The sequence below is a fragment of the Pristis pectinata genome, chromosome 10, assembly GCF_009764475.1.
Source record: "Pristis pectinata isolate sPriPec2 chromosome 10, sPriPec2.1.pri, whole genome shotgun sequence".
NCBI classification, from domain to species: domain Eukaryota; kingdom Metazoa; phylum Chordata; class Chondrichthyes; order Rhinopristiformes; family Pristidae; genus Pristis; species Pristis pectinata.
Window position 1 is genome coordinate 97,298,878 of NC_067414.1, and position 22,251 is coordinate 97,321,128.

Here is a 22,251-nt window from a genome sequence, read left to right on the forward strand (position 1 = left end):
GATTTGTAGTCCATTGAAGGGAAGAGTTTTCCAATCTGCTACTGGTAAGTTAAGGGGGGGGGGGGTGCGGGGTGGTGGGGAAGGCTCTTTTAATTGATTGAAGAGAAATGCAGGCGGATGAAGAAAATTATTAAAAATGTTTATTATTAGATAAGATCTCTTTATTAGTCACACGGAAATCACAACACACATCTTTTGCGTAGAGTGTTCTGGGGGCAGCCCGTGAGTGCCGCCACGCTTCCGGCGCCAACGTAGCATGCCCACACGTCTTTGGAATGTGGGAGGAAACCGGAGCACCCGGAGGAAACCCACACAGACACGGGGAGAACGTGCAAACTCCTTACAGACAGTGGTGGGATTTGAACCCGGGTCGCTGGCGCTGTAATAGCGTTACGCTAACTGCTAGACTCAGGACAAGGTCATGGCCATTGAGAACTGAGAAGGGGAAGGAGAACTTTCTTCACTTGGAGGGTGGCGAGTCTTTGGAATTCTCAGTGCCACAGGCTGTGGAGGCTCAGTTACTGAGTCTGATGGATTTCTGGATATTGTAGAATCAAGGGATGTGGGAATACTGCAGGAAAATGACATGGAGGTAGATCAGTCATGGTTGAACAGTGGAACAGGCTCGGGGGGGTGGGGGTGAGTGGCCTGGTCCTATCTCTTACATTCTTTTGCTTCTCCTTCCGCACCCCCCCCCCCCACCAATATTAACTCTAGAAATACACACAGGCAGCTTAAAGGAACACACCACACTTCTACATCAGTGTGTAATCCACCTGTAAATACATCAAAAGTAATGAACCACTAGCTCAACAATGCAGAGGAAGTGAGCAATTACTGAGGGGAATCATCCCCAATGCCTCGCAGGTCTTGGGCTAGAACCCACACTTCAGAGGGGGTTGGGCAGCATACAGAGTCCAACCTTTGACACCGTCACACATGCATGCACTCAGACCAAGAACCCACACTTACCTCAGCTGGCAACTCCACCTCAGTAGTTGAGTACACTAGATTTATTTCAATCAGATCTTTAGGAAAATATCCAAATTGACTCCCCACCTGCGACAGAAAGAATTCAGATCAAGCAACGTTGCAGCTATTCCCACAAACCAAAGGTGTAGCCGTGGGCACCTGTATGGGCCCTAGCTGTGCACTTTTGTTGGCTACATGGAACAGTTCCCTGTTCCAAGCCCTTCCATGCAGGGTTTCAACCCGAAATGTCGACAATCCCTTTCTTCCCACAGATGCTGCTCGACCTGCTGAGTTCCTCCAGCAGACTGTTTGTTACTCCAGATTCCAGCATCTGCAGTCTCTTGTGTCTCCAAAGGAGTGTTGATGGGCATGTACGAGTGGGAATAGGTTGCCCGGATGCAGAGAATTAAGGAGGGGAATGGGAAAGGGACTGATGGGAGACATCTGGGAATGTGATCAGAGGGAGGAGGAGAAACATTCCTCCTATCTCTGATCCAAAACTGGTGCATAATATAGGGGAGCACTTGAGGTACTTCATAACGACTGGTCCATGGAAATTCACTCCACAGTCTAAAATTATTCAATAAGGTTGGTCCTCAAGTCAGGTAGAGTTGGAAGAAGACTAATTTCAATAGTGTAAGAGGGGAACTGGAGAAAGTAGATTAAGAATAGATAGTTGCAGGTAAAACAACAACTGACAAGTGGGAGTCTTTCAGTTGGAATTGGATTATTATCGTCACTTGTACCAAGGTACAGTGAGAAATTTGTCTTGCATACCATTCATACAGATCAATTCATCACACAGTGCATCGAGGTAGTACAAGGGAAAATAATAACAGAATGCAGAATAAAGTGTTACAGTTATAGAGAAAGTGCAGTGCAGGCAGACAATAAGGTGCAAGGTCATAACGAGGAAGATTGTGAGGTCAAGAGTCCATCTTATCGTACTAAAGAACTGTTCAATAGTCTTACAACTGCAGGATTTAGAACAGAGTCAGTAAGAGCTCCAGGCCAGGATGTTGTAGTAAGGGTGAAAAGGCAAAGATGGCAAAGAGTAGGGAACCTTGGATGACAAAGGATATTGAAGGTTTGATCAGGGAGAAAAGGAAACACATGGCAGGTAGAGGCAAATGGCATTGAGGGAGTCTCAAGGAATATGGAGTGTTTAGGAGAGAACTTGATAAAGAAATTAGAAAGGCAAAAAGAGGCCATGAAATATCCTCAGCAAGCAAGACAAAAGAGAATCCCGAGACATTCTATATCAGGAATGAAAGGGTAGCCAGGGGAAGATTACCTTTGAGATGTGTGTGTGGAGCCAGGGCATGTGGGCGAGGTTCTAAATGAGTATTTCCCATCTGTAGTCATCAAGGATAAGGATGTGGAAGATAGCGAGTTCAGGGAGAGGTGTGTGGATAATCTGCAGCACGTCATATTAAGGAGGATGAAGTGTTAGACGTCACAGAATGCATGAGGGCTGGTCCATCGCGAGGACCGGTTGAGATCTATCCCAGGTTGTTATGGGAAGCAAGGGAGGAGATAGCTGTGGCCCTGATGGAGATTTCTACATCTTCATTAGCCACAGGTGAGGTACCAGAAGACTGGAGGACGGCTAATGTAATTCCTTTATTCAAGAAGGGCAGTGGGGATAAGCCAAGCAGCTACAGGCCAGTGAGCCTTACATCAGTGGTAGGGGCAATCTGAGAGAGAGAGGATTAGTGTACATTTGGTAAAGACAGCGGCTGATCAGGGATAGTCAGCCAGGCTTTGTACGGGGGAAGTCCTGCCTCGCTAATTTGATTGTGGTTTTGAGTAGGTAATTGAGAACATTGATGAAGGCAGGAGGTAGACATTGGATGCGTGGATTTTTCCAAGGCACTTGACGAGTTCCCACGTGGTGGGTTGGTCCAGAAGATTAAAGCACCATGGGATCCAGGCCGAGCTGATCTATTGGATCCAAAATTGGCTTGATGATTGAAGGCAGAGGCTTGTGGTGGAGGAATGCTTTTCTGATCAGAAGTCTGTGAACAATGGTGTACTGAGGGAATTGGTGCTGGGACCCTTGTTATTTGTGATAATATATTAATGACTTGCATGTGAATGTAGGAGATGTGGTTAGTAATGTGGTAGATGACGTGAAAGTTGGAAGTGTTGTGGATAGCAAGGAAGGTTGTCTAAGACTACAGCAGGATACAGATCAGATAGAAAGTTGGGGGAGCGTTGGCAGATGGAATTCAATCCTCACAAGTGCGAGGTGATGCATTTTGAGAAGTCAAATAGGGGTAGGACACCAACATATGTTGACAAACAGAGGGACCTTGGAGTTCAAGTCCATAGTTCCCCAAAAGTGGCAACAGGTCAATTGGGTGGTGAAGAAGGCATTTGGCATGTTTGCTTTCATGGGTTGAGGCACAGAAAAAAAAAAGTTGGGATGTTGCGTTACAATTTTACAAAACACTGGTTGGACCACACTTGGAGTATTGTGTGCAGTTGTGGTCACCACACTACAGGAAAGACATGATCGTGCTTGAGAGAGATAAACCATGAGGTTACCTGGATTGGATGACTTTAGTTTCGGGAGAGATTGGATGAACTGGGCTTGTTTTCCCTGGAGTGAAGGAGGCTGACAGAAGTATATAAAATTATAAGAGGCGGAGATTGGGTAGATAGCATCTTTCTCCCATGATAGGGGTATGAAAAAATAAAAGGGCATAAGTTTAAGATGAGAGGAAGGAGTTTAAAAGGAGATTTGAACATGGAACAGTACAGCACAGGAACAGGCCCTTTGGCCCACAATGTCTGTGCTGACCATGATGAGGGGAAAGTATTTTTATTTTTTCATTTGCAGAGTGTAAATAATCTAGAACGCTGCCAGAGGAGGGGGTAGAATCAGATACAATCACAATGTTGAAGAGACATTTAGACAGACACTCAAATAGGCAAGGCACAGAAGGATACAGTCCTAATGCAGGCAAATGGAATTGGTGAAGATGGGCAAAAAGGTCAGCATAGATGTGGTGGGCCGAAGGGCCTGTTTCTGTGACTCTTTGAACAGAAAATGCTGGAAACGCACAGCAAGACAAGCAGCGTCCACTGGGAGAGAGCCGAGGTTTCATGACGACCTGGTTTCAGAAAATGGCAATATTTTTAAAGCACTGTACAAATATTTGCCTCCTTTCCAGTTCTAACCGAGGGCCTTCAACCCAAAACACGGTAGCGTAGCAGTTAGCACGACGCTATTACAGCGCCAGAGATCGGGGTTCGATTCCCGTCGCTGTCTGTAAAGAGTTTGTACGCTCTCCCGTGTCTGCGTGGGTTTCCTCCGGGTGCTCTGGTTTCCTCCCACATTCTAAAGACGTATGGGTAGGTTAATATGGGTTTAAAATGGGCGGCGCGGACTGGTTGGGGCGGGTGGGCCTGTTTCCACGCTGTAAATAAAATTTTTTTTAAAAATTACATCAGCTTTGTTTCTCTTTCCACACATGTGGCCTGACTACTAAGTGTTTCCAGCATTTTGTGTTTTTATTTTGGATTTCCAGCATCTGCAGATTTTTTTGATCCCCAGGAGTGCTTTGGGAAATTCCAGGATGTGGAAAGCCCACAGTTCCTGCTTGCTAGCTCCCGACAAGGATATTGCAACCAAGCTGCCACGTGCAGGTATTTACACAGGCTGTGATTATTTAAACACTCCCTGCTCAATTTGAATAGTGTCACACAGTTCAGACAGTGAGGCAACTCCATTACTGATGGATCATACAACTGAGGATGTTGAAAAGTGGACCTTTTTCTTTAACCGCCCAGCAGTGTTTGCAAACAGAGGAGAATCAGTTTATTCCAGGGAAGCTTCACGTAATAACCTGCCAGTGCAGAATGCTTGCTGGAGCTCTGAGATTTTCAAACCGTCACTGGCCACAAGGGAGGTACCAGATGACTGGGGGCATGGCAAATGTGGTCTTTCTTTTCAAGAAGGGCAGTAGGGAATACCCTGGCAATTACAGACCTGTGAGCAGTAGTTAAGTTATTTTTTAAAATTTCTGAGGGACAGATTTAATGATTACAGGAAGTCCCCGGGTTACAAACGTGTTCTGTTTTTGAGACTGTTCGTAACCCAATTTTGTGTGTAACTCGGAACAGTGTCTGCACATGCGCACTTGGCCCAGGGTTCCACGGCCGCGCATGCGCACTTGGCCTGGGGACCACGAAGGTCGGTTCGTAAGTACAGACGTTCATAAGTCGGGGACTTCCTGTACTTAGGAAGTGGGGGGAATTAATCAGAGACAGCCAACGTGGCTTTGGCAAGGGCAGATCCTGTCTGACCCAATCTGATTGAATTTCTTGAAGAGGTAACAAGGCAGTGTAACGAGAGCAGTGCAGTAGATGTGGTTTATGTGGACCTTCAAAACATGGTCCAAAAGGGATCCAGGTAAACTGGATCCAAAATTGGCTTAGCGAAAGGAAACAGAAGGTGATGGTAAGGGTGGTTTTTGTGATCAGATGCCTGTAACTCATGGTGTTCCACAAGGATCAGGGCTGGGACCCTTGCTGTTTGTAACATAGGTGAACGACATCGATGTGGATCAGCAAGTTCACAGGTGATACGAAGATTGGTGGAGTTGTTGACGGTGTGAAGGGTACTTTTACGCTACAGAGTGATACCAATGTGTTGGTGAAATGAGCTAACAAATGGCAGATAGAGTTTAATCCAGATAAATGTGAGGTGATGTATTTTAGAAATACTAATGAGGCTAGGACATACGCCGTGAATGGTAGGGTCCTAGGGAGTATTGAAGAACATAGACCTTAGTGTAAAAGTCCAAAGATCCTAGAAGGTGGCAGCGCAGGTAGACAACGTGGTTAGGAAGGCATATGGGATACTAGCCTTTATCAGTCAGGCCACTGAATACAAAGGCAAGGAGGTTGTGCTCCAACTTTATAAAGCATTGGTCAGACCTCAGCTGGAGTACAGCAAGCAGTTCTGGTCACTACACTACAAGAAAGATGCTACAGCACACCTGCCTTCATCAGTCAGGGCACTATGTACAAGAGTTGGGATGTCACATTACAACTGTACAAGTCGTTGGCGAGACCACATTTGGTGAATTGTGTGAAGTTCTGGTCGCCCAGCTAAAGAAAGAATGTCAATAAACTGGAAAGAGCACAGAAAAGATTCATGAAATGTTACTGGGACTGGAGGGCTTTTAATTATAAGGAGAGTTTGGATAGGCTAAGACCTTTGAGGGGTTGAGGGGTGATCTTGAGAGGTATATAAAATCATAAGGGGCATAGATAAGGTAGAAGATCACAGTCTTTTTCCCAGGGTAGTGGAGTCTAAAACTAGAGGACATGGGTTTAAGATGAGAGCAGAAAGATTTAAAAGGGACCAGAGGGGCAACCTTTTCCACACAGAGGGTGTTGGGTATATGGAGTTAGCTACAAGGGGAAGTTGCAGAGGCAGGTACTATTACAGTAGGTAAATGACATTTGGACAGGTACATGGATAAAAAGGCACAGAAGCATTCGGGCCAAATCCAAGTGAATGGGACTAGCTCACATAGACATCTTGGTCAGCATGAATGAGTTGTGCAGAAGGGCCTGTTTCGATGCTGTACAACTCCATGGATCTATGTGATAGACCTGAAGAGGGTGCAGAGGAGATTCACCAGGGTGTTGCCTGGGATGGAGCAGTTCGGTTATGAAGAGAGACTGGAGGGGCTGGGTCTGTTCTCCCTGGAGTGGAGGAGGTATATAAAATGATGAGGGGTATAAATAGGGTAGACTGCAGGAAACCTCCCCTTATCAGAGGTAGATAAAAGTAGAGGACCTAGATTTAGGGGGAAGAGGGGATCTGAGGGGAACCTTTTTCACCCAGAGTACATGGAATGTACTGTCTGAGAAAGTGGTGGAAGCGGATTCACTGACAGCACCTAAGCAGCACCTAGACAAGCATTGAATTGCCCAGGCATAGAAGGCAATGGGCCAAGTGGCAGAAGATGGATTAACACAGATGGGTGTCCACACTGGTCAGCGTGGATGTGTTGGGCCAAATGGCCTGCTTCCATGTGGTATGACTCTACGAATCCATAACACTGCAGCACTGAACTCAGGAGCTTGTCCTGGAGTCAGGGTTGAACCCGCAACCCTCAGATTCAGAGCGAGTTCTCATGACACAAGAGCACAGTGAACCAGGCCCTTTTAAAGGGTCTTTTATGTGACACACACACACACACACACACACACACACACACACACACACGGATAAAATATATGTTCTAAAACTCTACTCACACTTCCAGCCCAGAGGTCATTTCTCTTCCCTGCTAATTTATAATAAACGTAAATGGTTTCACCCGCTTTAAACTTTAGGAAGCGGCAGTCAGGACCCACGAAATCCTTCACAGCTTTGCCACGACACATCAGCACTGGAAGGAAGACATGGAAGATAATTAGCTGCAGCTCCTCAATCCTTCCCCTCCAGCAGACCCTCCCTACTACTCACGGTAGTTAGCGCCAGAGACCCGGGTTCAATTCCCGCCGCTGTCTGTAAGGAGTTTGTACATTCCACCCGTGACTGCGTGGGTTTCCTCCGGGTGCTCCGGTTTCCTCCCACATTCCAAAGACATATGGGTTAGGAAGTTGTGGGAATGCTATGTTGGTGCCGGAAGCGTGGCGACACTTGCAGGCTGCCCCCAGAACACTCTACTCCTCCCCCCACTGACACAGAGTCACTCTCCCTGACTCGACCTGCCTCCACCACCCACTCCCCCCCCCCACCCATCAGACAGACAGAACCTCTCCATCCCCTTGACACATTCCGTACATTTACCCACCACATGCGGGAAATACAGGGAACATTTCCAAATTGCCTACTGGAGATTTGGGGAAAGCTGCCGTTAGTTCTGGAGGGAGGCTGGAGATGGGGGCTGATAGAAGGCGATTCTCGGGATAGAGGTAGGTCCAGGTTAGGGTTCCAACACGACCAGGTTATAGATGAATGCACTCGCACCCCAAGCCTCGAAGACCAACCGAGACCAGAGGGCCGAAGGAATTCTATGTGGAGGACATAAAGTCACAGAGCATGGAAGCAGGCCCTTCAGCCCAACTGGTCCCTGCCAGCCAAGATGCCCATCCAAGCTACTCCCATTTGCCCCATTTTGGCCCTTAACCTTCTAAACCTTTCCTATCCATGTACCTGCCAACTGTCTTTTAAGAGTTGTTATTGTACCTGCCTCAACCACTTCCTCCAGCAGCTCGTCCCACATGGATACCACCCTCTGGGTGAAGAAATGCCCTTCAAGTTCCTATTAAATCTTTCCCCTCTCACCTTAAACCTGTGCCCTTTAGTTCCTGATTCCCCAACCCTGGGAAAAAGACCGAGCACCTTATCTATACCTCTCATGATCTTATACATCATTTTTAAAAATATTGGGTGTTTGGATATTAGGAGAACCCAGGGACATGGGGTCATTGCAGGAAAGTGGTGCTGAGGAGGGTGGTGAGTCATTAGCTCGGGGTGCAAGGCACAGTGGCCGTCTCCTGCTTCTGTTTCTTACGTTCTGGCAAACATAATCTCTTTTTACAACACTGTTATCAGTTCCAGATATCCAGAAGCCACACACACACACACACACACCCAAGTAAATACTTTCCAAGTATGGGCACTGTTGTAATACAGCCCGTCCCCGGGTTAAGAACACCCAACTTATGGACACCTCTACATACGAACCAGCTCCCCATTATTAAATTCAGAAGTCTGACGTATGTACACACATTCATCCCTACAAACGGCAGAACTAGTTTCCTCTCTCTCCTCACTTTTTGTCATTGTTCTTTTTCTTAATCAGTCTTATGTGCTTTTGATGCCATTCATTACAATACAGTGTGGTCACCACATTGAGTGACTTTTGTGTATTTTCTGACGGACAAAATGGACATGGATTTGAACTTGTTAGTTACTGGGGGACGGCCCTATAGGAAAATCATCCCCCCCACCGACCCATTTCCCTGTTTGAACTCAGCCAGACCCTGCTGTAGGAAAGATGCCATAAAGCTGGAAAGAGTGCAGAGGAGGTTTACAAAGATGTTGCCGGGACCCGAGGGACTGAGTCATGGGGGGAGGTTGAGCAGGGTGGGGGTCTTTTCATTGGAGCGCAGGAGAATGAGGGATGACCTTACAGAGGTGCATAAAATCATGAGGGGCATAGACCGGATGAATGCACATAGTCTTTTTTCCCCAGGGTTGGGGAATCATGAACTAGAGGGCATAGGTTTAAGGTGAGAGGGGAAAGATTTAATAGGCCACTTTTTCACCCAGAGGGTGGTCAGTATATGGACTGAGCTGCCAGAGGAAGTGGTTGAGGCAGGTACATTAACAACATTTCAAAGGCACTTGGACAGGTACATGGATAGGAAAGGTTTAGAGGGACATGGGCCAAACGTGGGCAAATGGGACCAGCATGGATGGGGCACCTTGGTCGGCATGGACCAGTTGGGCCAAAGGGCCTGTTTCCGTGCTGTATGACTCTATCCCACAAACAATACTGACATAAATGATCAGGTAATATACAGCTGGGTCAATGGAAGGACAAATGTTGGACAGGTCTCTGAGAGAATTCACCAGCTGCTCTTCAGATAACGCTGTGGAATGCTCTAACTGCGCCTGTGCAGAGCAGCAGCTGAGAGAGGCAGCACTCCTTCCCTCGGTTCTATAGCCTAGATCAAGAGCTCCTGCCCAGGCTCTGACTTTGGGGCTTGGGAGAGGGCCACCTCCACAGGACGTGAACAGAAACACCACAAGTGGAGGAGCTACTGTGAAGGAACGTTCAGGCAAATCCGGATTGTTTTTTGGCAAGCAGCAGGGAATTTCGCAGTCAAAATACAATGACGAGTCCATCCAAACTTTAAACCATTAATCGGTGGCATGCCTGAATTTCACAGTCTTAAACACGATAAACCAACCAGTCCCTTTCCCCCACGATCCCACCCCCCCCCAACACCATCACCTCCCCACACCCCCCCCAATCACCCAACCCGTCTCCCACGGCCACACCCAACCCCACCAACTCTCCTCAACCTCTCCGTCCAGAACACCCAGCAACAGCCCCACATCCTCCTTCTTTCCCCCCCCCTCAACACTCTCCCACCATCTCTCACCCCCACCCCCAACATCCCCCCCCCCGAGGGATGAAGGGCATAGATAGGGTGGACAAGCAATATCTTCTTCCCATTACTGAGCGAGCCAATACCAGAGGGCATGCATTTAAGGTGAGAGGGCGTAGGTTCAGAACAGACATGAGGGGTACGTTTTTTTTTAAACTGAGAGAGTGGTGGATGCCTGGAATGTGTTGCCTGATAGGGTGGAGGAGGCAAATTCATTGGGGGCTTTTAAGAGAGGCTTGGATGGGCACATGAATGAAAGGAAAATGAGGGATATGGGCATTCTGTAGGTAGGAGGGATTAGCTATGCCGACACAACATTGTGGGCTGAATGGCCTGTCCTGTGCTGTACCGTTCTATGTTCTATATACTTTCCCACCACAACCCCATTGTCCACACACCCCAAATGTCACCATCATCTTCTCCAACTCTCCAGTTCTACCCCACCCGCATCCACACATTCCCCACGCTCTCCTGCCACACAGGCTAAAACAGCCTGAGGCAAATTTTCCTCTCTAAAGGATCATCATTCTGGGCATGAAGCTACAGGATATTCAGCCAATGGTAAAGTTACAGCACACTACATCAGATACTGCTTGGTATGAGGAAGTAATGCAGGAGGGGAGAAAATCTGCCAACGTGTTTACTGAGAACACAAAATTACAGGAAAGATTTCAGGGAGGTATTTCACATGGAGAGAAGCTTGGAACAGCTCAACCGAGGAACATAGCGACATCAGAATCAGGATTATTATCACTGACTTATATGACATGAAATTTGTTGTTTTGCAGCAGTACAGTGCAAAGACATAAAATTACTATATATTACAAAAATAAATAATGCAATAAAAAGAAATAACGAGATAGTGTTCATGGACCGTTCAGAAATCTGGCGGTGGAGGGGAAGGAGCTGTCCCTGAATCATTGATTGTGAGTCTTCAGGCTCCTGTACCTCCTCCCAGATGGTAGCAACCAGAAGAGGGCATGTCCCAGGTCCTTGGTGATGGATGCCACCTTCTTGAGTCACCGCCTCTTGAACATGTCCTCGATGGTGGGGAGAGTAGAGGCCATGATGGATAGAAGATTAGATCAGAAGATATGGGACAGAATTAGTGACCGAAACAGATTTGACAGCAGCTGGGTGAACACTGCTTGTGTGGAAGGTAAGCATGGGCACAGACAGTCAGGCCTCTACGCTGCAGTCTCCAGTCAGCTGGTCACAAGTGTGATGGGCAAGTGCGGTTCGCTTCTGTGTTCCTCAGATTGAGGAGGAAAATTCCCTGATCCACACTCTTCAAGAGCTCCTTAAGTTTCTGAATACTGTGAGGTCAAGGCCACAAGCAACTACCCAGACTTTCAATTTTTAACCACCCTGTTGTACCCAATTAATCTCCCAATGAAAAATCTCCATCACATTCTTACCTCGAGTGAAGGAGGCTGAGGGGTGACCTGATCGTGGTTTATAAAATTATAAAAGACATAGATAGGGTAGATAGTCTTTCCCATGGTAGGGGTATCAAAAACAAGAGGGCATAGGCTTTAGGTGAGAAGTAGGACTTTTAAAGGGGATCTGAGGGGCAAGATTTTATTTTACACAGATTGGAAGTGTGGAATCAGATACGTTTAAGAGGCATTTAGACAGATGCTTAAATAGGCAAGGCAGGGAAAGATATGGTCCTAAGGCAGGCAAATGGGATTAGTGTCAATCGGCAAGAAGGTCTGCATGGAGGTGATGGGCCGAAAGGCGTGCTTCTGCGCTGTATGGCTCTATGATTCTATATATTACCATTCCCCCCCTCATCTCCCCCCCCCCCCCCCCCCCCCGACCCGTAGGTTGTATTTCAGAGCACAACTCCATGTTCCATCACCACACCAAGTCAAGTATCACTCTGGTCTTAAATAAAATCAACCTCAGTTACTTCCCTCAAAATCTCTTCCCATCATCTCCCTCTCTCGGGAGGAGACAAGGTAGAAGGTTTCACATTCATGTTCCTGCTGGTGTTTTGTAATTTTTTTTATATGCCCCAGGATCTGGGCATCTCTGGCAAGGCCAACATTTATTGCTTATCCTTAATTGCCCTAGATAAGGTGGGAGGGTGGGGGGGTGGGGGGGGGGGGGGTGCAGGGGCAAGTCCTCTACTTGAACCGCTGCATCCCTTCCGGTGAAGGTGCTGACCACGGGGCCGTTGGGGAGGGAGTTCCAGGACTCAGACTCGGTGACGGCGAAGATTTCCAAGTCGGGATGGTGTGGGACTGGGAGGGGAACCTGCGGGTGGTGGTGTTCCCCTGCACCCGCTGCCCCTCGTCCTTGGTGGTAGAGGTGGCGGGTTTGGGAGGTGCTGTTGGAGTAGCCTGGGTGAGTAACTGCAGGGCGTTTTGTAGATGGTACATACCAATACATTTTCTCTCAGAAGGGTGAGAGCCAATATTTTAGGATGGGCCCAATTCTAAAGGGGTGCAGCAACAGTATCCTGGGGAGGCAAACATGCAGAAATGTCTGTGAGTGGCAGGAACAGTTGAGAAAACAATTAAAAAATAAAACCAACACGATTCCAGGCTTCATACATGAAGGCCCCTGTACCTAAAGGAGGATCCAGTTGCTTTGAAGGCAAGATTAATTGATTCCTGATATTGTGCTACCATGAGAGTTTGAGGAAGATGAGAGTTCTGGAGCTCAGAAGGATGTACAAGAGACCAAGGGGGCTTCATGGGTAAATACTGGGAGGCTGCCTCCTCAAGCTGCAGAAACTGGACCTGGGGTATCGTCGCACGATCAAGGGTCAACCATTTAGGGTTGAGATGAGGAGAAATTTCTTTACACAGGGCTCTGCGAATCTTTGGCATTCTCTCTATCCCAGAAACCCGTGTATGCACCAGGCTCAAGGACAGCTTCTATCCCACTGTTATACGATAAGATGGACTCTTGACCTCACAATCTACCTCGTCGTAGCCTTGCACCTTATTGTCTGCCTGCACTGCACTTTCTCTGTAACTATAACACTTTATTCTGCATTCTGTGATTGTTTTCCCTTGCGCCACCTCGATGCACTGCTGTAATGAAATGATCTGTATGATGGCAAACAAAAAGCTTTTCCACTGCACCTCGGTACATGTGACATTAATAAACCAATTTATGAGTTTATTCAAGGCCAAGTTGAGTGATTCACTTGGTCTCCAAAAACATGAAAGAACGGTGATTGGCCAAGAAAGTGAACTTGCTCCGTGAAAGGTAGAGCAGGGTCAAGAAGCCAACTCCTGCTCCTCTTCCCTGTTCTACGAAACAGGGCAGCTATATTGATATCTGATAAGACAATGACAACATTGATAAGACTGTCCATTTCCCTCCACAGATGCTGCCTGACCTGCTGAGTTCCTCCAGTGTGTTATGCGTCACTCCAGATTTCCAGCATCTGCCATCTCTTGTATCTCCTCTTGATAAGAAGGTCCAGACACAATAAAAATATTGCATCCAATTCTGGGCACTGCAGTTTCACAAGGAAGCGAGTGCCTTACAAGTTCCTTCTACTTCGGCAGTCCCTCAGGATGGAGGGTGACTTGCTTCCCCTCTAGTTTGACAGGTGCCAAGGTGGATGATGAGGCCAATGTGGACCTGCAGACTCTTCCATAGCTGAGGCAGGGGTTGGCTGATGGGCTGGGCAGGGTGGGGGAGGTAGTTTGTGAGGTGGTACACTCCTTCCACCACTTACACAGGGCTTCTGTGCTCTCCTGATGCATGGGCTCAAGGCTCTCGATACCATCCTGAATGTTTCTTCTCCACTTTGAGGGACTGTGGGCCAGAGGCTCCCAGGAGTCAGTGGGGACGTTGCATTTCTTCAAGGAGGTTTTCAGCAGATTTGTAAATCCTTTGCAACAAACAACCTGCTGGAGCTGATCAAGCAGCATCTGTGGGGTGGGGGAAAATTGTCAACATTTCACTTCAAAACCATGCATCAGGACGGGACTGAGTCCTGATGCAGGGTTTCGACCCAAAGCATCGACAATTCCTTCCCTCCCACAGATGCTGCCTGATCCGCTGAGTTCCTCCAGCAGATTGTTTGTTGCTCCAGATTCCAGCATCTGCAGTCTCTGGTGTCTCCTTTGTAAACCTTTTCCTCTGTCTCCCTGGTCATCTCTTCCCATGACAGAGCTCAGAATAGAGTGTCCATTTCTGGAGTCTGCTGTCAGGCATGTGAATGACGTAGCTTGCCCAATGTATGCGTAACTAGGGCCTCAATACTGGGGATATTGGTCCGGGAGAGGTCACTGATACTGGCTTAAATATCCTTCCAGTGAATTTTTGCAGACATCAGCATTTGTGGCACTTTTCCTCAAGGGGGAGCATAGAACGGTATAGCACAAGAACAGGCCCTTTGGGCTAATAAACTAGTAATTAAACACCTAACTAAACTAATCCCTTCTGCCCACTCAATGTCCATATCCCTCCATTCTCTGTACATTCACATGCCTATCTAACAGTCTCTTAAATGCCTCTATTGTATCTGCCTCCACCGCCACCCCTGGCAGCACATTCCAGGCACCCACCGCTCTCTATGTAAAAAACCTGCCCTGAACATCTCCTTTGAACTTCCCCCCCTCACCTTAAACGCATGACCTCTAGTGTTAGCCATTTTGACCCTCGGAAAGCGATACCGGCTATCTACTCTATATCTATGCCTCTCATAACCTTATAAAAGATTATAGATGATGAAGTTCATCACCACTTTCATCTGCCAGCAAAGCTTCTGGCCCATTCTCACAAATAGAGGAGACAATTCACTAGACGTTGCTGAGGAATGAGGGGCTCGAGTTCATGGAGAGAACGGAGAGCTGGTTTTGATCTCCTTCCAGCTGATTGGTCATTTAAAAATTGTGAAGGGGTCAGAGCAGATGGAGGAAGGAAAATTGTTCCCATTGGCTGAGGGGTTGAGATACAAAGGTCACAGGTTCAAAGTGACTGAGAAAAGAACTAAAAAAGTGACACGAGGCAAGATTTTCCACAGAGCAAGTAGTTTTGACTGAAATACACTCCCCGAAACGGATTTGAAAGCAGATTCAACCACAGCTTTCAAAAAGGAATGGAAGGAAAGGAAACCTGCAGAGGCACGGAAAGAGCCAGGGAAAAGACCAGCACAAGATTGATGGGCCAAATGGCCTCCTTCTATGCTACAAGGGCAGATTCCCTTCTGAATCCCACGAACTGACAGGAACTTTGACCCACTAATGTCTCTTTGATTCTTTGCTAAACTTCACCCTTTTCCACACAACTTAAAAATAACATGAATTCCTCTGAATCCAAATGCATCAGCATCATTTCGAGAACAAGGCATTCCACCATGAGCTGCTACGATTAACTAACGAAAACACAGAATTAAGATTAGCAAATCAGAAACACGAGCAATATTGCAACACGTATTAACTTATCAAGGAAAACACCAATATTTTGGGGGTTGGGCCAAGATTAACATCAGCATTAAAGATGACGCATACAACATCTAGGATGGCCAGATGGCAAGCACAAAGCAGCTCACAATTTTTACACAGTCAAGGCGGTAGAAATGGCAGGCCAGTTGCCCCAAAGTATCAATCTCCCAGTTTGTTACCTTATCAGAAACAGAGATCAAAATAGGATACCCTGCTGCAGAGAGAAATCGCATCAGTTTTGTTTACCAAGGGAACCAAGACTTACAATGGAAACCTATACTAATTAAACAACAAGGAATTACATACTGATTAAACAACTAAAACAGAAACTGCAAAGCGAAAACAAAGCAACTTGCATTTGTATGGCACCTTTCAATCATGCTTTACAGATAATGAAGTACTCTTAAAGTGCTGATAAACTTAACATAGGAAACTCAACAGCCAATTTGCCCGCAGCTCACTCCTGCAGACACTGAGTTAATCTATTTTAGAAATGTTGATTGATGCATTAACATTGACTAGGACGTTGCTGAGAACTCCCCCACTCTCCTTCAAGATAGCACCATGGGTTCTTTTACATCCAACTGAGCCTCGGTTTACCATCTCCTCTGACAGATGGAACCTCTGACGAAGCAGTCGTGCACAGGAGAATTTTGTGGTCAAGGCTCCAGAGTTGGTCTTGAAACAACAACCTGCTGATGGAGAGGGGAGGGTGCTGCAAACTGAACCACAGCTGGTACCGAATGGCAACAAAAATAAGAAGAGCGTTGGGAAAAGCCTTGGCACTCTGTCACATTATGGAGTGAGAATTTGCTCATTTCTTTGACCAGCAATGTAATAGTTAAATGACCGGACTGGTATCCATGGCTTGCACTATTGATGCAAGCTCAAATCCTACTACTAACAGCTGAGGATTAAATAAATCTAAAATAAAAGATCAGCAGCAAACTACAGGATCACAAAATTCTATCTGGTTCTCCTCAGGGAAGAAAATCCCTGGCTGGGTCTGGCCAACTCCAGACCAACCCCAGTCAGCCCGCCTCGCAAACTGCCCTTCGAAAAGGTAGCTCGGGCTGGCAGCACACGCTGACATTGACAGCGCCACCCACATCCTGTTAATGAATGAATCAATCAATTAAAAATTCTGGAGCCCACCCAGGCAAGCCTGGATTTGGAAGTGCGTGGATGTTCTAAGTTAGAACACCCCGTCAGCAACAAATGCATCAACAGTCCGCTTTATCTTTGCAACCTGAAGGGAGAGTTCCTATTTTAGATAATGAAAACTCAGTGAAAGTTTATGGTGTGTGTGTAGCACAATAATTCCAAGCAATTACACCTCTGATATGCTCTCAGTGCGGTGACAGAATGGATCCAAGGTTGGCTCCCCTGGTTTGGAGACTCCCACGGCCTCCTCATTCAGAGACATCCAGGCAGCAAGTAAAGTTCAGGCTGATGCTTGGTGGGTCCGGGAGCTGCCAACGGGTCAGCAGCTGGAGCCCAGCATCATCACTGTCCACGGGGCTTCTCTTCAGTAATTACCACAGGACCCGGCGGTTTGTGGACAAGGCGGGTTACTTACTGCTGCATTCCTCGTCCAGGCAGCGTTTGAGGTCGGAGAAGAGCTTCTGGCCGGAGCCGGCGGCGGCCACCAGCAGCGCCCACAGACACATCTCCCTCAGCACTGCAGCCATGTTGCGCGGCACTGGCCGGCGGCGCAGGCGCACTGGTCGCCGCGACACGTCAGCAGCAGAGCCGGGCCCGGGCCCGGTCGAGGGGCGCAGGGTCAGTTGGGGGGGGGGGGATGGGGAGGGGGGAGAGGTGGGGGAGAGGGGGATGGGGAGGGGGGAGAGGTGGGGGAGAGAGGGACGGGGAGGGGGGGAGAGGTGGGGGAGAGAGGGACGGGGAGGGGGGGAGAGGTGGGGGAGAGGGGGATGGGGAGGGGGGAGAGGGGGGAGAGAGATGGGGAGGGGGGAGAGGGGGGAGAGAGATGGGGAGGGGGGAGAGGGGGGGGGGGATGGGGAGGGGGGGGGGGATGGGGAGGGGGGAGAGGTGGGGGGGATGGGGAGGGGGGAGAGGTGGGGGGGATGGGGAGGGGGGAGAGGTGGGGGGGATGGGGAGGGGGGAGAGGTGGGGGGGATGGGGAGGGGGGAGAGGTGGGGGGGATGGGGAGGGGGGAGAGGTGGGGGGGATGGGGAGGGGGGAGAGGTGGGGGGGGAGAGGTGGGGGGGAGGGGAGGGGGGAGAGGTGGGGGGGATGGGGAGGGGGGAGAGGTGGGGGGGAGGGGAGGGGGGAGAGGTGGGGGGGAGGGGAGGGGGGAGAGGTGGGGGGGATGGGGAGGGGGGAGAGGTGGGGGGGAGGGGGGAGAGGTGGGGGGGAGGGGGGAGAGGTGGGGGGGATGGGGAGGGGGGAGAGGTGGGGGGGATGGGGAGGGGGGAGGGGAGGGGGGAGAGGTGGGGGGGAGGGGAGGGGGGAGAGGTGGGGGGGAGGGGTGGGGGGGAGGGGAGGGGGGAGAGGTGGGGGGGAGGGGTGGGGGGGAGGGGAGGGGGGAGAGGTGGGGGGAGGGGAGGGGGAGGGGTGGGGGGGAGGGGAGGGGGAGGGGTGGGGGGGAGGGGAGGGGGAGGGGTGGGGGGGAGGTGGGGGGAGGGGTGGGGGAGAGGTGGGGGGGAGGGGAGGGGGAGAGGTGGGGGGAGGGGGAGAGGTGGGGGGGGAGGGGGAGGGGTGGGGGGGGGAGGGGGAGGGGGAGAGGTGGGGGGGAGAGGGAGGGGGAGAGGGGGGGAGGGGGAGAGGGGGGGAGGGGGAGAGGGGGGGAGGGGGGGAGGGGGAGAGGGGGGGAGGGGGGGAGGGGGAGAGGGGGGGAGGGGGGGGAGGGGGAGAGGGGGGGAGGGGGGGGGAGGGGGAGAGGGGGGGAGGGGGAGGGGGAGAGGTGGGGGGGAGAGGGGGGAGAGGGGGGGAGGGGGGGGAGGAGGGGGGGAGGTGGGGAGAGGTGAGGGGGGGAGAGGTGAGGGGGGGAGAGGTGGGGGGGGTGGTGGGGAGGGGAGGGGGTGGGGGGGGTGGTGGGGAGGGGAGGGGGTGGGGGGGGATGGGAGGTGGGGGGATGGAGGGGGGAGGGGAGAGGTGGGGGGATGGAGGGGGGAGGGGAGGGGGAGAGGTGGGGGGATGGAGGGGGGAGGGGAGGGGGAGAGGTGGGGGGATGGAGGGGGGAGGGGAGGGGGAGAGGTGGGGGGGGAGGGGAGGGGGAGAGGTGGGGGGGGAGGGGAGGGGGAGAGGTGGGGGGGGAGGGGAGGGGGAGAGGTGGGGGATGGAGGGGGAGGGGAGAGGTGGGGAGAGGCGGGGGGTGGGGAGGGGAGAGGTAGAGGGGTGGGGAGGGGAGAGGTAGGGGGTGGGGAGGGGAGAGGTGGGGGTGGGTGGATGGAGGAAGTGGGGGATGGAGAGGGGATGGAGTGGGGGGTGGAGGGGGGGTGAGAGGGGATGGGGGGTGAGGGGATGGGAGTGGGGGGTGGAGGGGGGTGGGGGGTGAGAGGGGGGTGGGGGGTGAGAGGGGATGGGGGTGAGAGGGGATGGAGGGGAAGTGGGGGATGGAGAGTGGATGGGGTAGTGGGGGATGGGGGAGTAGGGGTGGAGAGGGAGGTAGGGAAATGGGGTTGGGGAGTGGGGGATGGAGAGGGGCTGAAGGGGAGGTATGGAAGTGGGGTTGGAGAGTGGAGGGATAAAGTGGGGTAGGGAAGTGGGGTCGGGGAGGAGGGAGTGGGGTGGAGAGGGGATAAAGGGGGTAGGGGTGGGGTCGGAGAGGGGGGAATGGGGGTGTGGGGAGGGGGTTTGGAGTCGGGGGTGCAGAGGGGGATGGAGGGGGTAGAGGGTGGGTGGAGGGGGGTAGTGGGTGGGGGATTGGGGGTAGGGGAAAGGGGGCAGAGAGGGGTTGGGTTAGGGGTGGAGAGGGGATGGAGGGGGCAGAGATTGGTTAGGGGCGGGGCAGAGAGGGGTGGCAGTGGGGGCGGAGAGGGGTAGTGTCGGGAAGGGGGCGGAGGGGGTGGGGGCTGGAGGGAACTGGGTGGGGGTTGGTGAGTGGGTAGTGGGTGGGGGCAGGGGGTAGGTGGCGGAGAGGGTGCTGGGGTGGGCTTCGGGGGGATGGAGGCAGGGGTGGGGGAGGGTGTGGGGGAGAAGAGGGAGAGGGAGTGGGTGGGGTAGAGGGGGTTGGGGGAGTGGGTGGGGGTAGAGGGGGTTGGGGAGAGGGGATGGGAGAGAGAAGGGTGAGGGAATGGGGGTGGGGGAGTGGATGGGGTTGAGAGGGGTGGGTGATGGGGAAGGGGTGGGGGAGGAGGGGGTGGGGGGAAGAGGATGGGTGTGGGGGTGGGAGAGGGTGGGTGGGAGATGGGAGGGGGTGGAGTCAGAGGAGAGGGGCTGGGAGAGAGGGGTGGGGTCAGAGGAGAAGGGAGGGCGAGGGCTGAAGGGGTCAAGGGGGCTGAGAAGGAGGGAGAAGGTGGTCTGAGAAGGGGAAAGAAGGTCTGAGAAGGGGAAAGAAGGTCTGAGAAGGGGTGAAGAGGAGCCTGAGAAAGGGGGTCTGAGGTTGAGAGGGGGGAGTCTGAGAAGGGGAGAGGGGGTCTGAATGGAGAGGGGTGGCTGAGAATGGGGAGGGATTGAGAATGAGGGTGGGGGACAGACGATGAAAGGGAAGAGAGGAGATGGAATTTGGAATGGCAGAAAGAAGGGGGAATACATTGTGGGAGGGGGATTGAGAAAGCAGGGAGTAGGTTCCCAAGAAACCCCCCCTTCTCAGACCCCCCCCCATCCTCCCCCCCAACAGACTCCCCTCTCCCCCCTTCTGAAACTTATTCAATGAGAATTGGCAGAAGCAATAAACGTAACTTGTGGAGCCATTGTTCTACAGTAAACTTTTGGGAAATAATTAATATGTATAATTAGTTCACTCTCTCCACCAACACTGTGAGGCTCCAATGTGTAACATCTTTAAGATGCACTGCGGTTACCCGTCAGGGGTTCTTAAAACAACACCCCCACCCCCCCAAATAAGGCACCCATAGCTTCCCCATCAAGTTACATTGTCATCTGACTTGGCAATAAGCCAGCTGTCCACCATCGCTGGGTCTAAATCCTGGACCTCCCTGCTGTGGGAGCACCTCCACCACACATAACATCATGGTTCAGTGTTGCACCTCTGTAGCTCCCTCTCGAGGGCAATTAGGGATAAGCATTAGTTGCCAGTAATGCTCACAAACTGAGAATAGAGACAAAAAATATTAGTGTGCAAAGTATTTCAAAGTACCTCCCCTTTCTCAGAACCCCCTTCTCCCTCGTCAGGGGGAGAGGGGACCCAGTTGGGGGGAGTGTGTGGGTGATGGGCAGGTGGAGGAGGGGGAAGAAACAAGGTGATGGATGCCTGGGGTGTGTGTGTAGGAGAAATTAGGTAGATCAGGAGGGGATGGACAGTGTTATGGTTTGTTCATTGTAGCTGATCTCTCTGAATTAGGGTTCCTTTCCTTTTTCCCTCCCTCGTCCTCATTTCTCTCCCTCTATTTATGGAACTTAAATACAGAACAGTTGTTGCAAATCTGAAATAAAAGATAATGTAACTGTCTCTTGGTCAGTGAGCACTTATTCAACGGTCTTCACTACGACATTGGAATTGGTTCATTACTGTCACATGTACTGAGGTGCAGTGAAAAACTTGTCTTGCATACCGTCCATACAGATCAATTCATTACACAGTGCATGGAGGTAGTACAAGGGAAAAGCAATAACAGAATGCAGAATAAAGTGTTGCAGTTACAGAGAAAGTGCAGTGCAGGCAGTCAGTAAGGTGCAAGGCCATGACGAAGTAGACAGTGAGGTCAAGAATCCACCTTATCGTACAAGGGGACCCTTCAATAGTCTTATAACAATGGGATAGAAGATGTCCTTGAGCCTGGTGGTACGTGCTTTCAGGCTTTTGTATCTTCTGGGTTTAATTTGACAATTTGTTCACTGCAATAAAGGGTGGGAAAGTAACACACAGGTCAGGAAAAGCAGTCATGAAATAAACAAGTTCTTTAAAATAGGGAAAAATCCTCCCTTGAGCACTCGCGTCCTTGCATCAGACAACAATGGCCATTGGACGAACAACAAGGCCAGCAGGGTTTGCTTTCAATTTACTGCATCCTTACAGGAAGAACTGACAAGCTTCTGACTGCTTTAGTCACCACCCAACACAACTGGCATTTGCTGCCAAAGTTAAGGGTTTACAGTATCTCCCACCGTACAAATCATTCTTTGGGAATCCAAACCCTCCATTAACTGGGGAGAGCTAGAAATACTTAGCAGGTCAGACAACATAGGTGGAGAGCTATCATGAGAACTGGCCAAACTGGAAAGACTGGTTATTTGAAACTTGTTGAACTCAGGAATGAGTCCTGAGAGCCGCAACATGTATTGGTTTATTATTGTCACTTGTACTGAAGTACAGTGAAAAACTTGTCTTGCACACCAACCATACAGGTCAATTCATTACACAGTGCAGTTACATTGAGTTAGTACAGAGTGCATTGAGGTAGTACGGGGTAAAAACAATAACGGTACAGAGTAAAGTGTCACAGCTACAGAGAAAGTGCAGTGCAATAAGGTGCAAGGTCACAACAAGGTAGATCGTGAGGTCAGAGTCCATCTCATCGTATAAGGGTTTTATCACAGTCTTATCAATAGTCTTATCACAGTGGGG

The 22,251-nt window shown here is 50.5% G+C and overlaps 1 protein-coding gene across 5 annotated transcripts in view; it reads right to left on the bottom strand.

Annotated features, from left to right (window-relative positions):
• Positions 1-17,235, bottom strand: part of mia3 (MIA SH3 domain ER export factor 3) — an 86,321-nt gene extending 69,086 nt beyond the window's left edge. For all 5 annotated transcript variants that reach the window (XM_052024109.1, XM_052024111.1, XM_052024108.1 and 2 more), the window contains exons 1-3: positions 17,122-17,235; positions 7,255-7,388; positions 973-1,059 (exon numbers count right to left, since the gene is read on the bottom strand). In XM_052024109.1, the coding sequence (XP_051880069.1) occupies positions 973-1,059; positions 7,255-7,388; positions 17,122-17,233 (333 nt within the window). In that variant the 5' untranslated portion in view covers positions 17,234-17,235. The remainder of the gene's footprint in view (positions 1-972; positions 1,060-7,254; positions 7,389-17,121) is intronic.
• Between the last annotated feature and the right edge of the window lie 5,016 nt (positions 17,236-22,251).